This window comes from Tamandua tetradactyla, chromosome 6 (assembly GCF_023851605.1).
Source record: "Tamandua tetradactyla isolate mTamTet1 chromosome 6, mTamTet1.pri, whole genome shotgun sequence".
NCBI lineage: Eukaryota > Metazoa > Chordata > Mammalia > Pilosa > Myrmecophagidae > Tamandua > Tamandua tetradactyla.
Genome location: NC_135332.1, coordinates 142,622,124 through 142,645,759, shown reverse-complemented (window position 1 = coordinate 142,645,759; position 23,636 = coordinate 142,622,124). Strand labels below are relative to the sequence as shown.

At 36.0% G+C, this 23,636-nt stretch overlaps 1 protein-coding gene across 2 annotated transcripts in view; it reads left to right on the top strand.

The window, feature by feature from the left end:
• STK3 (serine/threonine kinase 3) overlaps positions 1-23,636 on the top strand; it is a 413,585-nt gene that overhangs the window by 133,885 nt on the left and 256,064 nt on the right. For both annotated transcript variants that reach the window (XM_077167310.1, XM_077167311.1), the window contains exons 5-6: positions 16,948-17,112; positions 17,606-17,773. In XM_077167310.1, the coding sequence (XP_077023425.1) occupies positions 16,948-17,112; positions 17,606-17,773 (333 nt within the window). The remainder of the gene's footprint in view (positions 1-16,947; positions 17,113-17,605; positions 17,774-23,636) is intronic.

Here is a 23,636-nt window from a genome sequence, read left to right as displayed (position 1 = left end):
ATTCACAATTGGGTGGATCACATCTCCATGGAAATCACTTAATCAAAAGTTTCACCCTGTAGTATTTGAATCAGGTTTGAAAGAACGTGGCTTTCCTGAGGTACATAACAGTTTTAAACCAGCGAAGTGACATTAGAATGAATTGCTTGCAAAATCTAACTCAACCTGTCTGGATAGATCATTTAAACAATCCAAACTCTGTGGGTCCAGAATAAGAATGAGAGCCTTTAATTCTGTATAGCTTAATATAATGCCTGGATACATACCAGAGTATATTAAACAGATTATAAAAAAGTACTGGCAAATTGTCTTGAGGGATGGGAGAAAAATTATGGAACTATTAAACTTTACCACTGGGGAAACCCCATATACTGTACCAAACATTAGGGACACCCAAATCCATAGGGCAAGCCCTTGATCTTGAGGCTTACTCTTGTGAAACTTATGTTTGTAATGGAGAAACTTCACCTACTTACAGGTATGCCTAACAGTTACCTCTGCAGGGCCTCTTTTGTTGCTCAGATGTGGCCTTTCTCTCTCTAAGCCCAACTCTGCAAGTGAAATCATTGTCCTCTCCCCTATCTGGAACATGATATCTAGGGATGCCTTCACCGTGAAAAAGATTCTGCTTTGATGTCAATTATGTGCTCCTTCGGAATCTTTTTCATGGTGAAGGCATGTTAATTTCTTACTGATATAAGATATATTTGAGGTTAAAAATCTGATAATATTTGTTGCTCAGATGTGGCCTTTCTTTCTCTAAGCCCAGCTCTGCAAGTGAAATCATTGTCCTCCCCCCTACCTGGAACATGATATCTAGGGATGCCTTCACCGTGAAAAAGATTCTGCTTTGATGTCAATTATGTGCTCCTTCAGAATCTTTTTCATGGTGAAGGCATGTTAATTTCTTACTGATATAAGATATATTTGAGGTTAAAAATCTGATAATATTTCATTGTTAATAATAGATGTCTTTTTTGGTATGTGTAGATTCTTATTCTGTAAATTATTTGGGAGGTTTTATGTTTGTCTCTGTATTTTTGAAATAATTCATGTTTGACCTTCCCTGTCACTTCATTGCATATTTCCCTCTGTGTTAAAAATAGTAGTTCATACTGGATTTACAATATACATTGAGTGCTTTTCTGTTGTTTTCCGTTCTCTCTCAGGGATCTTTTCATGTGGGAAAGGATTTTAAATGTCTACCCACTGACCATTTTCATTGTAGAGTATCAGTTCTCTTTCTCTACAGATCAAGGGATTATAAGCAACATGTAAATAAATATTTTTACATACGGTATAAGTAGTAAAAGCTTTTATTTTAAATCACTAGTTGTGGGACTTTTCTGATGAATTTATTTATTTATTTATTATTTTTGCTAGGCATGTGCAATCCATATTTCATTGAAGACAACCTCTGCCCTTTTGTGTATAGTAATGGTTAAAATATTCTAGCTATGTTTCCTAACATATGTACTTCATGTTGAACAGACGGTTTGTTTTTTTATAGAATAGAATTATAGAATAATCCCATACATTTTTATTGTTTAAAACCTTGGATATTTTAGACTCTTAGTCCCATTTTTTTTGAAGTGAGATGAGCTGGAGTGGTGAGGTGTGGAAGGGAGTTACCGGGTTGCTTTGCTGTTTCTTTTTCAAAGTGTTTCCTTCAATCTGAGTACTTGAGAGCCCCACTGAATGCATGCATTCTTTTTTTCACGAGAGAAGATGGTGGGAGTATTAGTTCTAAAGAGTTGACCATGAAATTTGGTGGATGTTCAGGTAAAATATTTTTAAAGTTTTTGAAAAACATGTAATTGAGATATACTCATATACCATGAAGTAGTGTGTATAATCAGTTGCTTTTAGTACAATCACAGATTTTGTGTGTTCATCACCACAATCAATTTTAGGACATTTTCATTACTCCATAAAGAAAAATCCCTTACCCCTTAGCAGTCACCTCTTTTTTTTTTTTTAACATGGGCAGGCACCGGGAATCGAACCCGGGTCCTCTGGCATGGCAGGCAAGCATTCTTGCCTGCTGAGCCACCGTGGCCCACCCAGCAGTCACCTCTTAATCACTCTATCTTTCCCCAGTCTTTCATAACCACTAATCAAATTCTGCCTCTATAGATTTATTTATATTTATATTTTATATAAATAGAACCATATTATATGCAGTGGTTTGTGTCTGGTTTCTTTCGCTTACATAATTTTTTTCGTGCAGCTGACGTCTGCTGTTCCTTTGGCTTCTGGTTTCAAACAGCTTCCTCGAGGGTATTTTCTTTCTGCATCTCCAAATATCTGTCAGTTCTGAATAAACTGTCCTATTATTAACACCTGGACATAGTGACATCTATTTGTTGTAATTCATGAAATACCATTCTTATATTTGAACTGTTAACTACAGTCCATTATTGACAACAGGGCTCACTGTGTTTGTTATACAGTCCCACGTTTTATCTTCTAGCTTTCCTTCTAATAATATACATGACCCCAAACTAACCCTTTCAACCACAATCACATGCATAACTTGGTGCTGTTAATTGAATATCCAGTAATGTGCTGCCATCACCACTATCCATTTCCAACATTTATGTCAGCCTAAATAGAAATTCTGTACAAATTAAGCATCAATTCCCCATTCTCTACCCCATTCCATACCCTGGAAACCTATATTCTAGATTTTACCTCTATGAGTTTGCTTATTACAATTAGTTCATATTAGTGATCTCATTCAATATTTTTCCTTTTGTGTCAGGCCTATTTCACTCAACATAATATCCTCAAGGTTCATCCATGTTGTCACATGCATCAGGACTTCATTCCTTCTTACAGCTGAATAATATTCCATTGTAAATATATATAGACCACATTTTATTTATCCATCAGTTGATCGACATTTGGTGTTTTGGTTTGTTAATGCTGCTAAACGCAATGTACCAGAAATGGAATGGCTTTTTAAAAAGGACATTTATTAAGTTACAAGCTTACAGTTCTAAGGTCAAAAGAATGTCCAACTAAGGCATCCAGAGAAGGATACCTTGACTCAAGAAAGGCTGATCTGGGAAGACGTGCAGCTGATGTCTGCTGTTCCTTTGGCTTCTGGTTTCAAACAGCTTCCTCGAGGGTATTTTCTTTCTGCATCTCCAAATATCTGTCAGTTCTGAAGCAACTGTTCTCCAAGCATCTGAGCATCCTCTAAAATGTTTACCTTTTTAAAGGACTCTTGTAAACTAAGCAAGACCCATCTTGAATGGGCAGAGTCACATCTACCATCTAATCAAAAAAGATCACATCCACAACTAGGTGTGTTACACCTCCATGGAAATAGTCTAAAATTTCTACCCTAAATAGTAGGTCTGCCCCACTAAGATTAGATTAGGAAAGAAAACATTTCTTTCCTGGGGTACATAACAATTTCAGATGAGCACATTTGTGTTGCTTTCATTTTTGGTAACTGTTAATAATTCCTCTATGAATGGTGTGCAGCTCTCTGTTTGAGTCCCTACTTTCTGTTCTTCTGGGTATATACTTAGTATTTTTGAGATTGTTACTTATTTCTCAACCTTTGCTTTTCAGCAAGGCATTTGGTCAAACTTGTATGTGATTATATCATATACATCATAAAAACTTATGGAGGGCGGTGCGACGGTGGCTCAGTAGACAGAATTCTCGCCTGCCATGCTGGAGACCCGGGTTTGATTCTCGGTGCCTGCCCATGCAAAAAAAAAAAAAAGAAAACGCAACTAATGGAAACTGAAACATTTGAGGAATTCTATAAAATGAGAAATCTAAATGCAATATTTGACGCATACGTTTATTATCTAGAAGGACATGGTAATAGAAAATTGAGGAAAAAAGAGATGACTTTTTTTTTTTAAAGTATGCATGATCCTTTTAAAAGATATGTTTATTCTCCTTCCCCTGTTCTCCAATTATCTTATCCTTTTTGTTTGAGGACAGAAAATAGAAATCAGTTTCAGAGGTCTCAAGTTATTATGTCTGGATTAACCTCTTATCATTTCTAGAGTTGTTCAGTGTTTTATACAAACCTCTTTTTCAGGAACTCCAGGTTTATTACATCAGTTTCAACTCATAGTTATGGGTTACAAAAATTCAGCCTAGGGTTGTTTAAGCCAAAAGAGGAATTTTCTTTGTTCACAAAATTGCAAACTCTTTGCAGAGCTAGTTTCATCCATGGCTTGATTCAGGTTAAAAAATACTACTTGAAAAAAGTAATTTCTCTCTGTTGATTCCACTCTTACCTGAACTCTCTTCTCATAGTTGACAAGATGACTGCCAGCAGCTCTATGAGCTATACCCTTTCTAGTTGGAATTCAGCAGCAAAGAGTGATGGTTTTGTTTTAGTATTCCTGGCCAGAGTCTAGCTTCATTGCTTCTGATTGGGTCCTTGCTCAGAGCAAATCATTGGAATATGATTTGGTAATTGGAATATGATTTGGTAATGGGTCTAGATCTCAATCATGTATTCTAATCCTGAGCTAGGATGGAGTTGACCACTAGAAAAATACATGATCTGGGAATGGAGAGGTGGTTGGTTTCCTAAATGGGAATTAGAAATATATTAGCAGAAGGATGAATGAATGCTAGATGGCAAAAAATAACAAATCCCTCTTTATTTACCTAGCTTAGAAACAAAATGAAACGCATCAGGAATAAAAAACAAAAACACTAAACTAGATCCCCAAATGAATGTTAAGCTTTGCAAGAGGATCTGGTGACATTGAGCAGCAAAGCTGTTTGAGTCCCCAACTCTTTCTGTCTTCTGTCACAGTGAGGGAATTTAGATATTTTTCAAGAAGTCTGTTCTTCCTTTGTCACCAGTAAATGTTTGCTGTAAGAATTCTCCTGAAAAATCTTCTCATCAAAATTAAAGACCAGCCATTTATTGTGCTGGTGTTCTGGTGTTCCTGGTCCCTTCTCTTGAAAGCATTTTCTCACCCTGAGCAGGTACTACTTTTCTGTGCTATATTAGAGGCTAAGGAGAACGAGCCTTTCGTGTGGAAGATGATACTTCTTGCTCCTTACTTGGTGTTTCCCATGACGTGAGATTGAGTTCTGAGTGTACTTTACAATTGCCTTTTAAACTTCCAAGCCTCAGCATTTTAGGATTAGACCATTAGAATTTTTATAACATTCTTGTGCTACAACTTAATCTCTGATTAAATACTTTATTCACATCATGCTCCATTACATCTTTTGTAAATCTTTTGATTGGATTATAAACACTTTTCTTTATGATTTTTCCATATAGCAGTGTAACCTTCCAATTAGACTTTCCCTTTCACCTTAACTAAGTCAATTAAGTTTATAAAGGTATTTCCTTGGCTTCTCTTTTTGGTAGATTGCCCAGTCTTTACCTCAGTTGCTATTCTCTTGGCATCTCTCCCAGTTTATTTCCCTTTGGTCAGTTAGGCCTACCTTCATGCACTGTATTTTTATACTGAACATTCCTCTCTGGGCAGACTGCCTGTCACTGGCAGATCTGTAGTGAACCCTCCATCCCTGTCATAAACCTACCCCATTATGCAGAACCAGTGTTGTTTGGAGTGTAGTTTAGTGGACATACCCTTGGATGCAGACGGAGCCAGAAGGCCAAGACTTTAGTGCCTGGGTTGCTCCTTACTAGCTGTGTGGCCTTGAGAACATTGTGTAACTCTTCTGATCTTCAGATTCTTAATCCTGAAATGGGTCTAGTATAATATTACTTGTTTTATCTACCTCAGTGTTTTCTTGTGAGGAACAAAAGAGACGATGAATATCAGAGCATTTTGTAAACTGGACAGTTCTAGACAAGTGTAAATTGCCATTTTTTGTTATTGTTAAGGTAAAAACTTAAAACAATTTTTAGTTTTTAATTTATAATGAGTCAAGGATTTTGTGGTATTTGTTGAAATTAGTGGATTCTCTCCAGTTTTAGAAAAACAGTAAAGTCTTGTTAAAAATATTAGAAAATGAAGAAATGTGCAGAAGTTATCACAAAATGGAAATTGAGCTCTTTAGGTGGCAAATATCTAATTTTAACAATTTTAGATAAAGTCTATATTTTTAACCAGAATATGTCAACTTCCACCCCCTTTTAATTAAATAAAAAAAGGAAAAAAAAGTAATATGAACACATGGTACAAATTCCAAACAATGCAAAAGGATATGAAAACAGAAGTTGATGGTTCCGTGCCCACCACTCAATTATATTTCCCTAAGGTCATGCCAGCTAACAATTTCTTGTGGGTTCTTTCAGTATGTGTGTGTGTATGTATGTATGTATGTACGTACGCATATGTTGTTTTTCACAAGGGATTCATACCATATATGGTGTTTTATACCTTGCCATTTTCTTTTTTTAACTACCGATTTATCTTTAGAGATCTTTCTATACCAGTACATCTGTATTTTTTTCAGTCCCCTGGAAAAAATAAGTTTCAACTTTTTTGCTGTTATAAACAAAATTTTTGGGAAACTTCTGTACATATACATTGGCATTCTTGTGTTGTTATGGTCATTGAGTACATTCTAGAAATGGAATTGCAGTGTCAAGGGTGATGTTCATTTTTAGTAACAATTTGGAGGGGTGGAATATGCTGGGAGACTACGAAGCTACCTAAGTCATATTTAATTTTTTAGTGTTCAGGCAATTTCTGTTTTGGGAAATAAACTGTAGGTAGGCGTGTTGCAGCCCAGCACTACTCCAAGACCAAAGCACATGCCAGGCAGAAGGTCAGCCATGAGTTTTAGAGACTTACAGACCAGAGGAAGATAGATGCCTGCGGCAGCTGGTTGCAAAACAAAAGCCAGCATTCCGCTCCAAATCCGAGAGAGAAAAGGGAAGGAGGCTTGCCAAGATGGCAGCATATAAAGTTGAACAGAGTTCTGCAAGATTTGGTTACTATGGGATTTCAGCATTCTCGCGGGATGTGGTTCAGCAGAGAATCATGAGCATTGACTAGAGGAGGTGAGTTTTACATTCTTTGACCTTTAATGTCTGTCTGGTCATGCAGGCAGCTGTGTACAGTGGCACGTCCTCAAAATGGAGGAGGCAGCTGGGCTGGGTCCTGGGTCCTTACGAGGCCTCAGGGAGGGCTGAATCTCCCTAAATTATGAAAGATATATGAATTTAGCTTTTGGGGCCTTCCTGCTTCACTGTATGCTCTGATTCTTCTTCATCCTTCCTAGTTTTGTCAAATGTCACTTGAGTATTCATTATCAATTTTACCACAGAAATCAACTTTGAAATTTTTTTTACAATGTTAATGCAATTGTATTGATATATTATATATCCACATACCGTGTAGTCATCCGAAGTGTACAATCCACTGGTTCACAGTATCGTCATATAGCTGAGCTTTCGTCATCACAATCGACTTTTTTTTTTTATGAAAAATAACATATACAAAAAATCAAGCGCACTGCAACAATTAGTTGTAGAACAAATTTCAGAGTTTGATATGGATTAAAGTTCTACAGTTTGAGGTTTTTTACAACTAGCTGCTCCAAGACACTGGAGACTAAAAGAAATATCAATATAATGATTCAGTAATCATGCTCATTTGTTAATTTGTTCTCTGTATAACTCCACCATCTCCTTTGATCATTTTCCCACTCTTTTGCACAGGCAGGCACCGGGAATCGAACCCAGGTCTCCGGTGTGGCAGGCAAGAATTCTGCCACTGAGCCACCGTTGCCTGTCATTTTCCCACTCTTTAGGGGTATTTGGGCTCTGCCCACTCCAACTTCTTCATGATCAAAGGGGCTGTCAACAACATGGAATAGCGGGATGAAAGTAGTTGATGTTCTGGAGAGGCTGGCCCCTCTGCATTTCAGTACTTTTCTGGTCTAGGAATCCATCTGGAGGTTGTAGGTTTCTAGAAAGTAATCCCAATGCATGGAACCTTTGTAAAATCTCATAAGAGCCCTCGGGTGCTCTTTAGGGTTGGCAGGAATGGTTTTGGTTGGAATTTGGCAAACTGTGATGGGTAGCAATGTCTAGCTGAAGCTTGCGTAAGAGTTGCCCTTTTGACTCTGTTTGAACTCTCCCAGCCATTGGTACCCCATTTGTTACACTTCTTTTCCCCCTTCTGGTCACGATCAGCCTTAGAATTTTAAGCAAGGCTAAGCAAGGTCGTAAGCTAGTACTAAAGCTGCTACTACCATATGCTCCACATTAATTTTCCTACTTCTGGTCTTGGGCTCGTGATTGTCAGAGTTTTCTTTCTAAAATTAAAGACATGATAATGTTACTTTTGTACTTAAAAATTTGTTGGTGCATAAAGCAAAGTTTGGCCCTAGTCTACCTTCCCAATTTCATTTTGCCTAAATTTCCCATACATATTAATACTAAGAACCATCCACTGGTAATGCTTCATATATTTTAATGCCCCATTGCTTTTCACTTGCCTAATATTTCCTTCGTTCTTTATTCACTTGAGAAACTTTATTTATTTTCAATAAGAGTCATCTGAAAAGTTATTTCCTCTGAGAATCCTTCCCTAGTGGGAGAATGGTGAGGTGAAGTTGGCAAGACAGGCAAAAACTGCGTTGTTTAAGGCCCTAAATGTATGAATTTTATTTTAAGAGCACAATGCTCTTAAAGTTTGAGTACTCTGATCCTGGACATTGACAAAAATTCATCAGTGTTATTTGTTCTTTTTTTGGTATTCTGTATGGCGGGGTCACATTTCATTATTTTTCCATGTGAGTGTAGTTCCTATGACTAACTTTGTCATAGCAGGCATCATTAGTATTGTAATTATTTGTTCTTGTACCTTTCCCTTTCCACTAAATTTGGAGCGCCTTAAAAGCAGGGACAGTGTAACAGGCGCTCAATGAACTCTTGTTAGTGCCTATCTTCTATGGTTGTTTTGAGGTATTAAATGAATTGAAACTTGTAAAATGACTGGTATAGTAAAGAACCCAGTATACGTAAACTGTTGTTGTTGTTATCATCGCTATTATCACTGGTTTTATATAAGTCCTGATTTGAGGATTATATGGTAATTTCTTGAGAGAGATACAGTTTCATTATTAAGAAAATTAAAATTCTTAATTTTGTATGAACTTACAAAAACTTCACTTGAGTTCATTTTTACTGACAAAAGCATTAAAGCAGTATGTGTATTTTAAAACAGTAAGTGCATGTGCCCTTAAGACAAGTTGGTGGGTACATTTTTATCAAAACCATACACAGTGACATTTTAATGTATCATATTATTATACTAATCATATGACTCTAGAAACAAAAGTAACCAGAGGTCTAAAGCCTATCAAAACCATCTTTTTGTTTTTGTGCAATGAGATTCTTTAAAAATTTGCCAGTGAATTCATGCCAAAATTGAAACCAGATGTAGACTTCCGTCTTTTAATGTATTAGTTCAGCTATAAAAAGTCTTGTTTTCATCCCCGATTGCTGACTATTTCATTCATGGTTTATTCTCTTTCTTACACCTCCCCCCCCTTTTTAAAGCAGATTATAAAATGTGATTCAAATAATTTTAAAATGACATTGCCCCATTTGTATTATGACAAAAGTGAAATTAAACCCATAATGTATTGAAGATGAAAGCCGCTAATAAAATACTTTCTAATAAATTTTTTCATTTGAAGGGATTCTTTACTAATATCACTGAAAGAAATGTTTTCTTGTGGTTTGAGAATGAATCTAAGAGTTTTACATCTTAGAATTGAAATCTTACATTACTTTCTTCTATATGAAGGAAATCCTGTCTTCTATGTTTTTTCCTAAGGTTTCCAAGTATAAACCTGATCTTTTTGAAATAGGTAATGGCAAGTCTGAACTGTTGCAGTGTTTTAATTATAGAAATGAAAAAAGAAACCACTATGAATTTTATAAGACAATGAGAAGGGGTTCTCTCTGTTACCAAGTAGCAATCTCCCTACTTTTGGTAATTGGTTGTGCTTATATGTAAATAAAAATTGTTAAGAAGTTTTAAGGTTGTTTGAAAACAGAACCCCATCTAAGAAAATGACTGCCAATTTCTTTATTTACTTTTAAAAAATTTACTCTTTAATAATAAAAAATATCAGCATGCCTAAGGGACATAAAATAATCATGATGTAAACATCTAGATCAGGGCCTGCTACATCGTTTCCATTAAATAATTATAAGTTCCTATCGCCTCCTCCATTAGTGACACACAGTAATCGTAGAGTGGCTTAAATCTTGATATAGACATATCTCTCTTGCCCAAAGTTCACTTGACATTGGTATTTAAAAGTGACCAGGTAAATATTTATTCCTCTAAATTTCCAAAGATTTTGGTCCATCACTTTCCACCATTTTCCCCCTTAATGGAAGAAAGAAAAACCAGGTTCTTACCTGTTTTTCCAGTGCCTTTTAAGAACTACATGCTAATATTCTTCATTTAATTATTTGAGTTACTGCTTTGTTAGTCTTTCCTTTCCCTGAATTTTAAGCTATTTTTCTTATTCAAAGCCTTATTTTACTTTTGCTTTCTCTTTTTCTTCCCAAATTAATTACTCTTCCCTTTGTTTCCATTTCACTTTGAAAATGTTTTTAATAGTAGTTTAATAATAAGTTTATAAGTCTGCCTTTCATCCTAGATTGGAACTTCATGAGATTAGGTTAGAGATTTTTCTTATTCAGCATCCTAGCAGGTGCTCAGTAAATGGTGGTGGTGTTCTTTTTTTCCAGAGAATGCATGTTTTCTAGGGATTTTTGGGAAACTGCTTCTGCATTCTGAGATCACGTTTATATTTGGCTTATACTGTTCTTGTATGTCGTACATGTGCTGTTATCCTCAGCCACAGTGTGTCCAGTATAGGATAATTTTTTAATTGGTACTTCATTGTTTTAATTTACTTTTCTTGGAACTTGTGCAGTTTAATATTTTCCATATATGCTAACCAGCTATTGGGGGTTGAATCATATCCCCCACAAAAGCATGTTGAAGTCCTAACCACTGATCCTATGGGTATGAACCCATTTGTAAATAGGACCTTTGATGTTGTTATTAGTTAAGGAGTGCTCAGATTGAATGAGGGTGGGCCTTAATCCACTTTAGCTGAAGTCCTTAAAAACAAAGGAAAGTGTACAAGGAAAGAAGCCTTGGGGTGCAGCCAGAAGCTGGAAGTCAACAGAACCCTGAAAAGAAAGGAGAAGATGCTGCCATGTGTGCATTACCATGTGGTGGAAAAGCTAAGGAACCACAGATTGCTAGGCAGCCAGAGAAAATTGACTCTGTGAGGAAGCAAGCCTTCTAGCTAGCCTCTGAAACTGCAAGATAATAAATTCCTGTTCTTACGCCAACCCATTGTATGGTATTTGTTTTAGCAGCCAGAAAATAAACTCATTTTTGTTTTCATTTTTGTAAATTATGTATTCATTTCTGTTTCCCATTTGTTTATTGGACTTTTATTATTTTCTTGAAGGATTTATGTGAGCTCTTTATGGTTCTAAGTACTTTTAAACATTAAAATCCTTACTGTATATGCTGTAAATGTTTTCCTCTTTTTTTATGCTTTTATTTTTTTTGTAGGCAAAGCTAGTAAATTCCCATAGTACTTGATTGCTTTTTTTGATTAGAAACTGTTCCTCCTGCCCTTGTACTTTGATTTTTTTCTAGTTTTCATTTAAATTACTGATCTATATATTTGTTTTAGTGGCATTAAGCATCTAAATGTTTTAAATAAAATACTCATAATACTGGCTATAATGTACTCAGGACTCCTTTTAGGTTCAGGTGAGTCTGCTTCCTTGTGGGTTTGTTAATAGGTATATGTGTTTTGTTTGGCTGACATGCCATTTACAGTAATCTAAATTTGAATGCTGATGTGGAGCAGGTGGTCTGTAGCTTACACAGCAGAACTTACATTCAGTTATACTGTTTATTTATTACCGGTAACTGTTCTGATTAGTCATTGTCTTTTGCTGATTGTCAGATCTTTTGAATATCATCATTGGAACAAGCCCCGCAACACCCCATTTTCTTATATTGAGACTAGATCATATACCCATGTTTGTGACTTCTGACGGTGGTGTGATGGAAGTATTGTCTGTAGAGTCAGAAGACATGGGTTCACATATGGGCTTGGCCACTTAGAAGTTGTGTGACATTCAGCAGGTCACTGAATGACCTGAATTTGTTAACTAATTTATAAAATGAGGATAATATTTACCTACTTAACTTAATTGTTGTAAGAATCCTATACAGTACTCTTTATAAACTGTAGAGTAATATAAAAATTTAAGACATTATGCCTCTATACTCTAGAAAATTTTTCATTTATTGTTTAAAGTGATTTGATTGAGGAGTAGAAACTTTTCGTTTCATAATTGAAGTTAAAAGACTTCAGTTACAATGCACGTTACCACATTTTGTCCTTAATATACAGATGGGTTGTTAAACTAATTTGTGTGCTACAAATAATTTTAAATTTAGATCTCTCGCCACATGATTGGATAGTATATCATTTATTTTCTTTCATTTTTTTTTTATTAGGGGAGGCTATGAAGTGAAAAAGAGAATTTTGACCTCTAGATGTAGAAGAAGGGGTTATTACCAAAGAGAGAAAAGGATGACAAAAGAGGGGCTTTTTAAACACGGTTGCTTCAGGTCTGCCCTCTCCACCTTTATGATTCAGAAGTAAATATAGGCTGTGCCTTGAGACATTACTGTTATGTGAGCCACCTAAGCGCTGAGACTGTTAGTTTCCTCACCACTATATATACACGCAGCATCTTGAATAAACTTTGTAGAGTAGACCCAGTGAAGTAGATATTTGTTGAAATTCATTCAACAAATGTCCAAATTCATGTGAATTTATTTAGTTGCTAAAACAATCTATTTTCTCATGAAGATCTTTTGTTAATATATTCTAGAATCTGTGGAGTTGAAATGAAACTTTGAAGCCATACTGCAAAGCCAGGCAGTAGAATCAATATAATATCTGACAAATTTTCCCTTGCCTCTTTGTGGACTTTTCCAGTCACATATGTTTTATGGCACTGAAATCAGACATATCCTAAGATCTTGAAGTGTTGTGGGTCTTTAATTCTGAACTTTCTCTAGTATACCTCTAAAATATAGAATACAGGAGCAGAAATAAAAAGTTAATAGAAGGTTAGAGAATTATTGTTTGGAAATATTGGACTGTTAAGAGGATAAAAACAGAAGTCTAGGAACTAAAAAGGTCAACATTGAAATAATATTAATATATATTAATAACATAGTTTTATGGAATCGTGCTGTTTTTGCAGTATTCCTGGCTCTTTTAAGCTATATATAAGGAGCAGAGAATGGGAGAGAGGGTTAAACCCAATCACATATGACAGTCCCATCACCTTAAACAACTACTCCAGTGGAGCAATGTGTTGGCCCCAAATACTTCTACCTCCCATTTCCCACTTTGACTGCAAACCACTAATTTGGAAAGATTGAGAACATCAAATGTGAATGTTTCTTTTCACATCTACAAGTCTGTACCCACTCATTCATTATTTATTGAGTGCTAACTCTATGCCTAGCATGGTTCCAGATGTTCAGGATATATCAGTGAACAAAACAAAGTTCCTTGCGTTTGTGAATCTTTTCTTTGTGCAGCACTTTCCAAGGAAATATAACTGTGGTGGTTTAAAAGTATTGAGTACCCCAGAAGAGCCATATCTTTTAATCCTGATTCAGTATTGTAGGGTGGAAATCTTTGATTAGATTGTTTCCTTGAAAATTGACCCACTCAATTGTAGGTGTGGTTTTCTGATTAGATGGAGATGTGACTCCAACCATTCAAGGTAGGTCTTGATTAGTATACTGGAGTCCTTTAAAAGGGGAAACATTTTGGAGAAAATGCAATTGCTTCAGAGCCAACAGAGTCAGAGACATTTGAAGATAATTTGGAATGGTGACAAAGAAAGCAGATGCCTAGACATGGATGTTTGGAGATGCAGAGCCCAGCAGATGTCACCATATGCCTTCCCATTAAGCAAGCCAGAACCCAGAGTTGTGTTCTGAGTGAACTAAGTGAAGTCCCCAGATGCTTAGAGAGAAACTTCTGACATCAGAAGCTGTAAGCAACAGAACCAGGAACAAGGACAAGCAGACGTCAGCCATGTACCTTCCCATGTGACAGACATGGGCCTTTCTTGAGTCAAGGTATCTTTTTCTGGATGCCTTAGTTTGGACATTTTTATGGCCTTAGAACTGTAAACTTGTAACTTAATAAATTCCCTTTTTAAAAGCCATTCCATTTCTGGTATATTGCATTCTGGCAGCATTTAGCCAACCAATACAATAACATATAGTTATAATAATATAACATAATAATAATAATAAATAATAGTCCACATATATAATTAAAATTTTTATTGTATCCACATTTAAAAAGTAGAAGACATGGTGAGATTAATTTTATAATATATTTAACCCATATGTCAAAAATATTCCAACATGTAATTAATGTAAACTTATTAATGAGATATCCTGATTCTTCTTTTTTTTTTGTATTGTATCTTGAACATCAGTGTATATCTTCCATTTATAGCATATTTCATTTTGGGCCAGTCATGTTTCAGGAGTACTCCATAGTCACATGTGGTTAGTGGCTACTGTAGCAGAGAGTACAGCATTCACAGAATGGTGCTTGGTGCTTGCTTTCTTTAGACTGTTCATTTAGATCATTCTTGTTCAAGATACAGAGCAAGTTTCTGGAAGTACCAGAATCTTTAAGTAATCCAGACTCCTTACTGTGATCTGTAAAGCCTTATATGATCTGGTCCTTGTCTGTCTTTTCAATGTCATCTAGAACTAGTCTCTTCCTGGCTCATTCAACTTCAATGTTTTTCTCCAACTCAAATGTGATTGGCTTTTTCTTGTACCAAAATGTTTTTACCTGTTGTTTTAACTTTATTGAGAAATGCTGTGTACCCACATCTTATGGTTGGCTCCCTCCTATCATTCAGATATCAGCAAAAATATCTCTCAGAAAGACCTTCTATAAGGCCTAATCTGAAATAACTCCATTTTGTATCAATAGCCCTCTATTTTGTTGTTCACACAGCAGTTTTCACTTACATTTTCTTGTGTTTCCTCATTTTCTGTCAAATTGTCATCCAGCTGTTTCTTACCCTGTAGAATATAAGCTCCACAAGAGCAAGGGCCCTGCCTGTCTTGTTCACTGCTGTGCGCTCAGCATTTAGAGCAATTCCTGGCACATAATTGATGCTTTTTGATGTACATTTATTGAGTGAATAAATGGCATTCTGCATCAGGTATCTTGCGCTGGAGTGGATTTATCAAGTAAAATTCTTAGGCTACCACTGAGAGGAGTATAGGGTTGAGTGATGGCTTAGAGTGGTCTGAGGGTCTTTATATCTGGGAAGAGTTAGGGGAAGTTGGTACTTCACAGGCTGGAGGACGGAGATCCACGTTCTTCCTTAATCAGATAGGATGTCAGTGATTTTAGTGCAAGGAGATCCAAATAAAATTCCTGTGGGAGAAAACTGTGTGAAATCAAGAATATTGTTCCTGAGTCTAGGTACAGAGATTGCTTAGCTCAGCTTTCTGGGTTTCTCATTTCCAGATATTACCCAGTTATCCTTTAGAGATATGACTGGAAAATCAGGTGACTTTGAGCTGTATTCCTATGCCTAGGAACTTTTTAGGGACTGGTGGTGGCAAAAGCAAGCACCTTCATCTATTTTCATACTTCTACATAGTTTTTATTTTTTTTTTACACTATCAACTTGTATGGTCTATCTTGCCTTTCTCCCATTGATAGATATTTGAACGTTTCTGTCTCTCTCTCTTTTTTTTCTCTCATATAAAGCAGTGTCCACTGTCTTTGTATAAGTTGGGATTTACCTGCTCCCTCCAATTTATTACTGTAGATTATATTGGCTGGTAGTGTTTGTGGTGAGAAGTGGGTTTTATTATTCTGAGGTTTTGAAATCACTTGGATGTATTTAAGCAGTCAGGATGTTTTCAATTAAAATAAGTGCTTTCATAGAGTGCAGTTGATCAAGGTTTGTCAAGAGAGATGATATAGCATGGTGGTTAAAAGCATGGATTATATGTTCTGATGGGGCTCACATCTTGGATCCATCACTTGTGTGTGCCCAGGAGGAGGTTTCTCTATGCAATAACTCCTTTGTCAAGTAGTGATAATAATTGTATCTGCCTCCGAGGATTGTTGTAGAGATTAAATGAGGTAATGCGTGCAAGATTCTTAGCACAATACCTGGTACAAATAGAACTGGTTCTGCTGCAACAATTACTAAGACATATTTACCTCCCTCTCCTCTGCTGCTTGACCTTCCCGTTTTCTCTCCTTCTCCTTTTTCTTCCTCTGGCAGCCTTTGCTTGTTTTTCCCTTTTCCTAGTTTTTCTCTGGCATTTTCTTTTCTGAATTTTTATTATTAGGGTCAGAAATCCAGAGCTTGGGTGGGTTAGGAGTCACTTGACTGGATCAGGATACGTGGCACTAGTATAAGCATTTCATGCAGGAGATGCCTAGCAAGCCACCTTTCCTTCCTTCCTTCCCGTTATGTAAAACTGTTTTTATTCTCATAAAGAATTGGAGACATTCAGGAAAGTGTCTGAATTTACTTTTATTGGGACAGATAGCAGAAATATTGCCATCTTAGTGTTAGAAGATGGGGAAAAGAGTGATTTCTTAGGGTTATGCTGATTTTTTTGGAATAAGGTATGTGTTGTATTAATGATGTTGGTAATTTTAAAGAAAGGAAATTTAATCATTCTTTCCTCAGGATGATGTCAGCATGTACTAAGAGTGACAGAGAACATTTGTATGGAAAAAAGTAGTTTTTGGTTATTTATCCTACAACTTTTTCAAAGAGGTTTAATGATCTTAAGAAAAAAACACTTGCTCTCTTGTAAGAGTTCATCTAATGTGATGTTTTGTTCTGGATTTTAAAATATTGCTTTCCAGTTAACAGAAGATGAAATTGCAACCATTCTTAAGTCTACATTGAAAGGACTAGAATATTTGCACTTTATGAGAAAAATACACAGAGATATAAAAGCTGGAAATATTCTCCTCAATACAGAAGGACATGCAAAGTTGGCAGATTTTGGAGTGGCTGGTCAGTTAACGGTAAGTACAATAATTTTGGAAACACTTTCAATTTATTTGTCCAGGTTTGATTGTCTCAACTTTTTTAGGGGTAAGGGAAGGAGGAAAAATGCATAAGTTCATGGTTCTTGTGAAGACAGAGCCATAATTTGGATATTATCCTACTTTTATTTACTTTAAGATATTGAATAAATATGAAAATTTATCTTGTTGTCCAAATGCTTAAGAGTCCTAGAAGGGAGGCTACTCATTTCTGTAGCTTTTATTACAAGAGTAGTATCTTTAATGACTCTTTAATGAATGTAGTAGAGTAAGCTACATGTGGACACTTGGCTATTTCAGAATTTAAAATTCTTAAATATGCAGTATCATAACTAGTTGAAATTTTAGGAAAATAAATGGTTAATTTCATATATAACCTGTGATATTTGAGGCTTTAGCATATGTATTTTAGAGAATATGTTGGCATGCAGATTTCCTTTGTAGTGATCATGTTTGTGTAATGTTATTGCAGGATACAATGGCAAAGCGCAATACTGTAATAGGAACTCCATTTTGGATGGCTCCTGAGGTAATTCAAGAAATAGGTTATAACTGTGTGGCAGACATCTGGTCCCTTGGCATCACTTCTATAGAAATGGCTGAAGGAAAACCTCCTTATGCTGATATACATCCAATGAGGGTAAGAAAATTATGGTTTGCTGAAAATGTTGATGTTGAAAATGTTGCAGTTTTGTAATGTCATTGTAAGTAAAAATAAAGTGAATTCATCTGAATTTAGATTCTGTTAGAAATTTGCAAAAATTATCTGTTAGTAACTTAACTTCTCTCCCCTTCTACATCATTAATGGTTAAAGAAGTGAAGGCTTTTCTCTCTATCATCACTGTTCTCCTCCCCAAAAATGTATCTGTAAAATTTTCCTTTGCTTTTCAGTAGAAGAGAGGGTTGGCAAATTTTGTACATTCTTTAGTTCATTGTTTTCTCAGTGTGCCAGTGAAGGAGTTAAAGGAAATCAATTTTCACTTTTCTACCCACCCTGCAAATTCTATGTTTCTGTGATTGTTTCTACCTTTTGTTTTTCTCTGTGCTGAGATTGATACTATAAAATCTTGATTTCTAATATTGTTATGTATCTGTATACAGTTAGGCTTATTTCTTTAGTTGGTGCTTATCAAAAAAATGGAATTCCTTTTTTGAACATTGAACACTTTGTAAACTCCTTTTCTGGGGTGATTTTTGAGTTTGAAATGTATACCTTGCACATTGAAGTGTAAATGCTTATGCTTTAGGGTTCATGATTATATTAGTTTCCTAAGGCTGCTGAAATAAAGTGCCACAAGCTGGGTGACTTAAAACCCAGGCATTTTTTCTTTCACAGTTCTGGAAATGAGAAGTCCAAAATCAAGGCATCAGCAGGGCCATGCTTCCTCTGAAGGTTCTAGGGAAGAATTCTTCCTTGCCTCTTCCTAGTTTCTGGTTGCCGCAGGCATTTCTTAGCTTATGGAAAATGAAAGTCTTCATTTTCACATAGTGTTCTCTTCTCTGTACCCGAGTCTGTAATCTTCTTATGAAGACCCCAGCCATATTAGATAAGGACCCACTCTAATTTCAGTGTGACCTCATCTGAACTCGATTATATTTGCAAAGGCCAAATAAGGTCAGATTTATAGATACTGGGAGTTAAGGATCAGTATATCTTTTTGGGGACAACTTTCAAACATAACAGTGATGATGTAATTTCTAGGTTTATTAATATGTGAATCTCAAATTCATAATAGATAAGTACATTTATTTTTGTAGACTTATTGCCCTCTAGTGGCTGAAGTCCCTCAAGAAGAGAGGATTTAGGAGTGAAGAGAGAAGAATGTGTGTGTAGAGTGGGCATCAGCGTGACCGGAGAAATGTGTGTAAGAAATATGGGAGGAAAAGAAATAGGACTGCAATATTTTGGAATATCTGAACAGGAATAAGTTGGAATTACCAGAAATTAAAATGCTATTGTGGGATGAGCTTCAATAATATAGGTAACAGTACTATATGGAAAATATTGAATACTCTTGACTGCCTTATTAAAAAACTTTGAAGGTGCTTCTTGAGTAATTCAATTGTATACAGTATGTGTCACCTTCCTTATGTATATAAATTCCTATTGCTAAAGTGAAAAATAAAACTAACATGAATTATCTATTTTAAAACATCATGAAAAATAACATGGCCAGCATAAAATCAGGAATATAAATTCATATTTATTCTCAATTTATTAGTTATCTGTGGTGCTTTTAGTTAAGATGCTTTTCGGGTGACACTCAAACCAGGTATATTTCAGTTTGAGTTGGTAAGGTTAACTAAATTATGTAAGGCAACTTAACTAAGTTTCAGAGCTGTGCTTTAACCCAGGTCTTACATTATTTCTGTTCTGTTTCTTCCCTGTGTAAATCTTATTTTTCTAACATATTAAATTTAACCCAGTACTAATCTCTATAGCAGATAGCAAAGAATTATAAATGATGGCCATGGCCCCTGCCTTCAAGAATCTTAAAATCTCACTTAAGAGTTGGAATTAATATATATGAAATATTAAAAATAGGTTTTCTATTTTTAAATAGAAAATACTTATAAGAAAATTGGGGCCTACATTGTTAGCTTTTATAGCAGTCACATTTAGTTCAGAGCTGTGAATATTATTTCTAGATTTTGAGATGCTGGGCTATATATGTATAAGCTGGTATCTTGCTAAGACTTTGGCCACCTGTGTGACACCTAAGACTCAAGTTGGAGTTCTGCAGCTCTGAAGGTCAGCATTACTACATACAGCAACTATTAAAGAAACAAAAAGAGATCAGGCCTTCAGTTAGAGATCAGAATGAAGCCAATCGGGTTGGGACTAAGGTAAATCAGAATGCAGGGACAAGATTGACATCATTGGTATTTTAAAACTTCACCTACTATATGAGACCAAAGGAAGAAGGGTTTATGTTGCCTAAAACCTAAATTTTCTGTAGCACATAATCTAACTCAGTGTGTCTGGATAGCTCATTTCAACAACCCAAGCACATGGAGCCGAGATTGGAAGTGAGGGCCTGTAATACTATATAGCTTAACATAATATCGAGATACATCCAAAAGCATGTTGAGCAGATTATTAAAAAGTATTGGCAAAGTCCCTTGAGGGATAGGAGAAAAAAATATGGAACTATTAAGCTTTACCACCAGGGAAATCTCTGATACTGTCTCAAACATTAGGGACTCCCAAGTCAGTAGGTCAAGCCCTTGATTTTGTGAGGCCTGTGAGCTTATTTCTGTAGAGAAGAAGCTAAGGCTATCTATAGTTATGCCCCAGAGTTACTTCCAGAAAACCTCTTTTGTTGCTTAGCTGTGTCCTCTCTCTAAGCCCAGCTCTGCAAGTAAATTCATTACCTTTCCCCCTTTGTGGGACATGATATCCAGGGGTGAAAGTCTACCTGGCGATGTGGGACATGACTCCCAGGGATGAGCCTGGCCATAACACAGTGGGATTGACAATGCCTTCCTGACCAAAAGGGGGAAAAGAAATTTAACAAAAAATATATCAGTGCTGGGCGGGCCAAGGCGGCTCAGAGAGCAGAGTTCTTGCCTGCCATGCCAGAGACCTGGGTTCGATTCCTGGTACCTGCCCATGCGGGGGGGAAAAAAAAATATATATATAAAATCAGTGGCTGTACCAGTTTGAAAATATTATGTACCCCAGAAAAGCCATGTTTTAATCTTGATTCAGTCCTGTGGAGGCAGTTGTTTCTTTTAATCCTGATTCAAGAATGTTGGTTGGAATCTTTTGATTAGATTTTCTCCATGGAGATGTGATGCACCCAACTATGGATATTAACTTTTAATTAGATGGAGATGTGACTCCACCCATTCCAGGAGGGTATTGACTAGTTTACTGGAATCCCTTAAAAGAGGAAACATTTTGGAAATAGAGCCAGAAACAACAGAAATGAGAGAAATGACAGAAGCCTCAGAGCTGACAGAAACTTCATAACAGAGCTGATACAGGTGCAGACACGTGGAGAACAGAGACATGGATGCTTGGAGATGCTTGGAGCTCAGGAGACGTTGCCATGAGATGTTAAGCAAACCAGAATTTGGGGAGGCAGATGCCAGCCGTGTGACTATGCAGCTGACAAAGGTGTTCCTAACCCATGGACCCTCTCTGAATTAAGTTAACCTCTTGTTGTGCTGTAATTTGGGCATTTGCATTGCCTTAGACTGTAAGCTTGTAACTTATTAAATTCCCCTTTTTGAAAGCTGTTCCGCAGTCCAGCAGCTTGCAAACTAACACAGTGGCTAAAAAAGTTCAAATAGATTTGAGAGGCTGTTCTGGAGCTACTCTTATGTAGCTTCAACTAGATATTGCTAATTACCAGGGTTTGCCAAACCCCAACCAAAACCTTTTCTATCAACCTAAAAAACATTTAGGGTGTTTTATGAAGTTCTACAAAGGTTCCACAAAGTAAGATTACTTTTCAGAAACCTACAGTCTCCAGATAGGTTCCTAGGCCAGATTAAGTCCTGAAATCTAGAGGAGCCAGCCTCTCCAAGAACATCAATTATTTCCATCTCCCTAACCCATATTATCAGCAGTGTTTTCCTACATGGGAAGGTCAGTCTCCAGTGTCTTGGAGCAGCTAGGAGAATAAACCTAAAATTGTGAAATTGTAACCCATATCAAACTCTGAAATTTGTTCTATAACTACTTGTTACGATGTACTTTGGAATTTACTGCTTTTTTGTATATATGTTATATTTCACAATAAAAAAGGTTAAAAAAAAGATTTGAAGATAGTATCTCTTTTTTTAAAAACAAAGATTTGAAGATAGTATCTCTTTAAAAAAAAAAAACAAAGAAAACTGTATTGCAAACATCCAAGGATGTTTTGCTCACTTTTTCCCACCAACTTATATCCTCCCCATTTTTCAAGTCCCAACCCAGATTTTTTCCATGTAGAGCTTTCCTTGGCAGGCACCACCTAAGTGGATTTCTCTTTGTCCTCATAACTTGTATATAAACAATTCTTGACTCTACAGTTCTTTGGATAGTTTACCAAATATTGCCTTGTGCATTTATAAACACGATATAGTTTTAATTTGCTACTTCAGTTATATTATCATTATTCTGCTTTTCTCATGTTTGTGAGCTGTCTTATGAATTGGAGTTTGAACTGCAAATATTGGGAAGCTGTCAAAGTCATGTGGCAGATGCAAGTTTTCCAAATTTGAATCTTCACGTGAAAGCTCACATTTTATCATTGGCACAAATACTGTCCATTATTTTCCTTGAAATGATATGTTCAGTTAGTTCATTTTTGGGAAGATATTTGCCAGAAAGCCAAGTCTGAATAACCATAATTCTCTAAAGAACTTGAAAAAATGCCTAGTTCAAGTTTCAACTCTGTCACACAAGTACTTTTCCTCAAGATAATCATTGTTCTTTGGTATGCAGAGGGAGTGCATTATTCATGCTTCCCATTTGTCACACAGAATATTAAAAATAATGTACTCATGTATTAATTTTAAACCTTCATGAGGGTTTAGAATGGTTTGTTGGGGGAGAGAAGGAAAATTACTGAGGGACCAGCTAGAGTTGGAAAATGAGGATTTACAATTTCATCAGTCCTGGTTTGGAGGCTTTCCTCTAGCAGTGCTTAGCAGGGGAACGAAGTGCATTATTCTTGTTCCAGAGTTTGAGCTTTAATGCATGAGTGTCTTGGAACAGTGTGAATTTAATGGATGCTGATGAGAGGTTCAGGTGGTCACCAGTGGCTGGAAGGAGAGTCGAGTATAAGAAAATGGAGGGATCCGGAGCCACACAAGTGTTCTTTGCTCTTTCTGCATAGCAGTCACCTGAGGAGCACTGAAAAAATTCTGGCACCTGAGTCCTGCCTCAAACCAATTAAACCAGAATTGCAGTCTTTTCATTGACGTTAGAGAGCAGATAAAGTGGTAGCTAAGGTAGGAGAAAGCTTATAAGATAGGACACTGTGCTCTGTGAGTGATACAGTGAAGTTTTCTTTTCTGATTTTATTTTATGTTTTTACTTTGTGATAATTTTTTAAAAGCTTTAAAAAGTCTTTATCTTTGTGTTTTGAATAATTGCTTTTCCCCTTATCCCAAATGAATTAATAAATTTCATAATTTTTATATGCTTGACTGAGATCCATGAGATAAAATTATGATTTCCCCACCCAAAGAGATAAAAGCTTTAGACATACCGAAAGGCTCTTATTAAATTATTTTGTATTTTCTGGAATACGAGTGCCTAAATCCTTTTTTATTAACAAAATAATAGCTTGGTAAAATTTTTAGTCAATTTTTAGTAAATTCTTAATGATTTGTGACATTCCATGTATGCTTTTTTTTTGTTTTCTTAGGCAACATTCCACCAAGCTGCTAGTTTTCGAAAAGTTCTAGGACCGTGCATGATGCTTCAGTATTGACAACAGTTTTTGTTTTAAAACCAGAATCAGGTTGGAATGTGACTTTTTAAAAAGCTAAAATTTATGCTTTA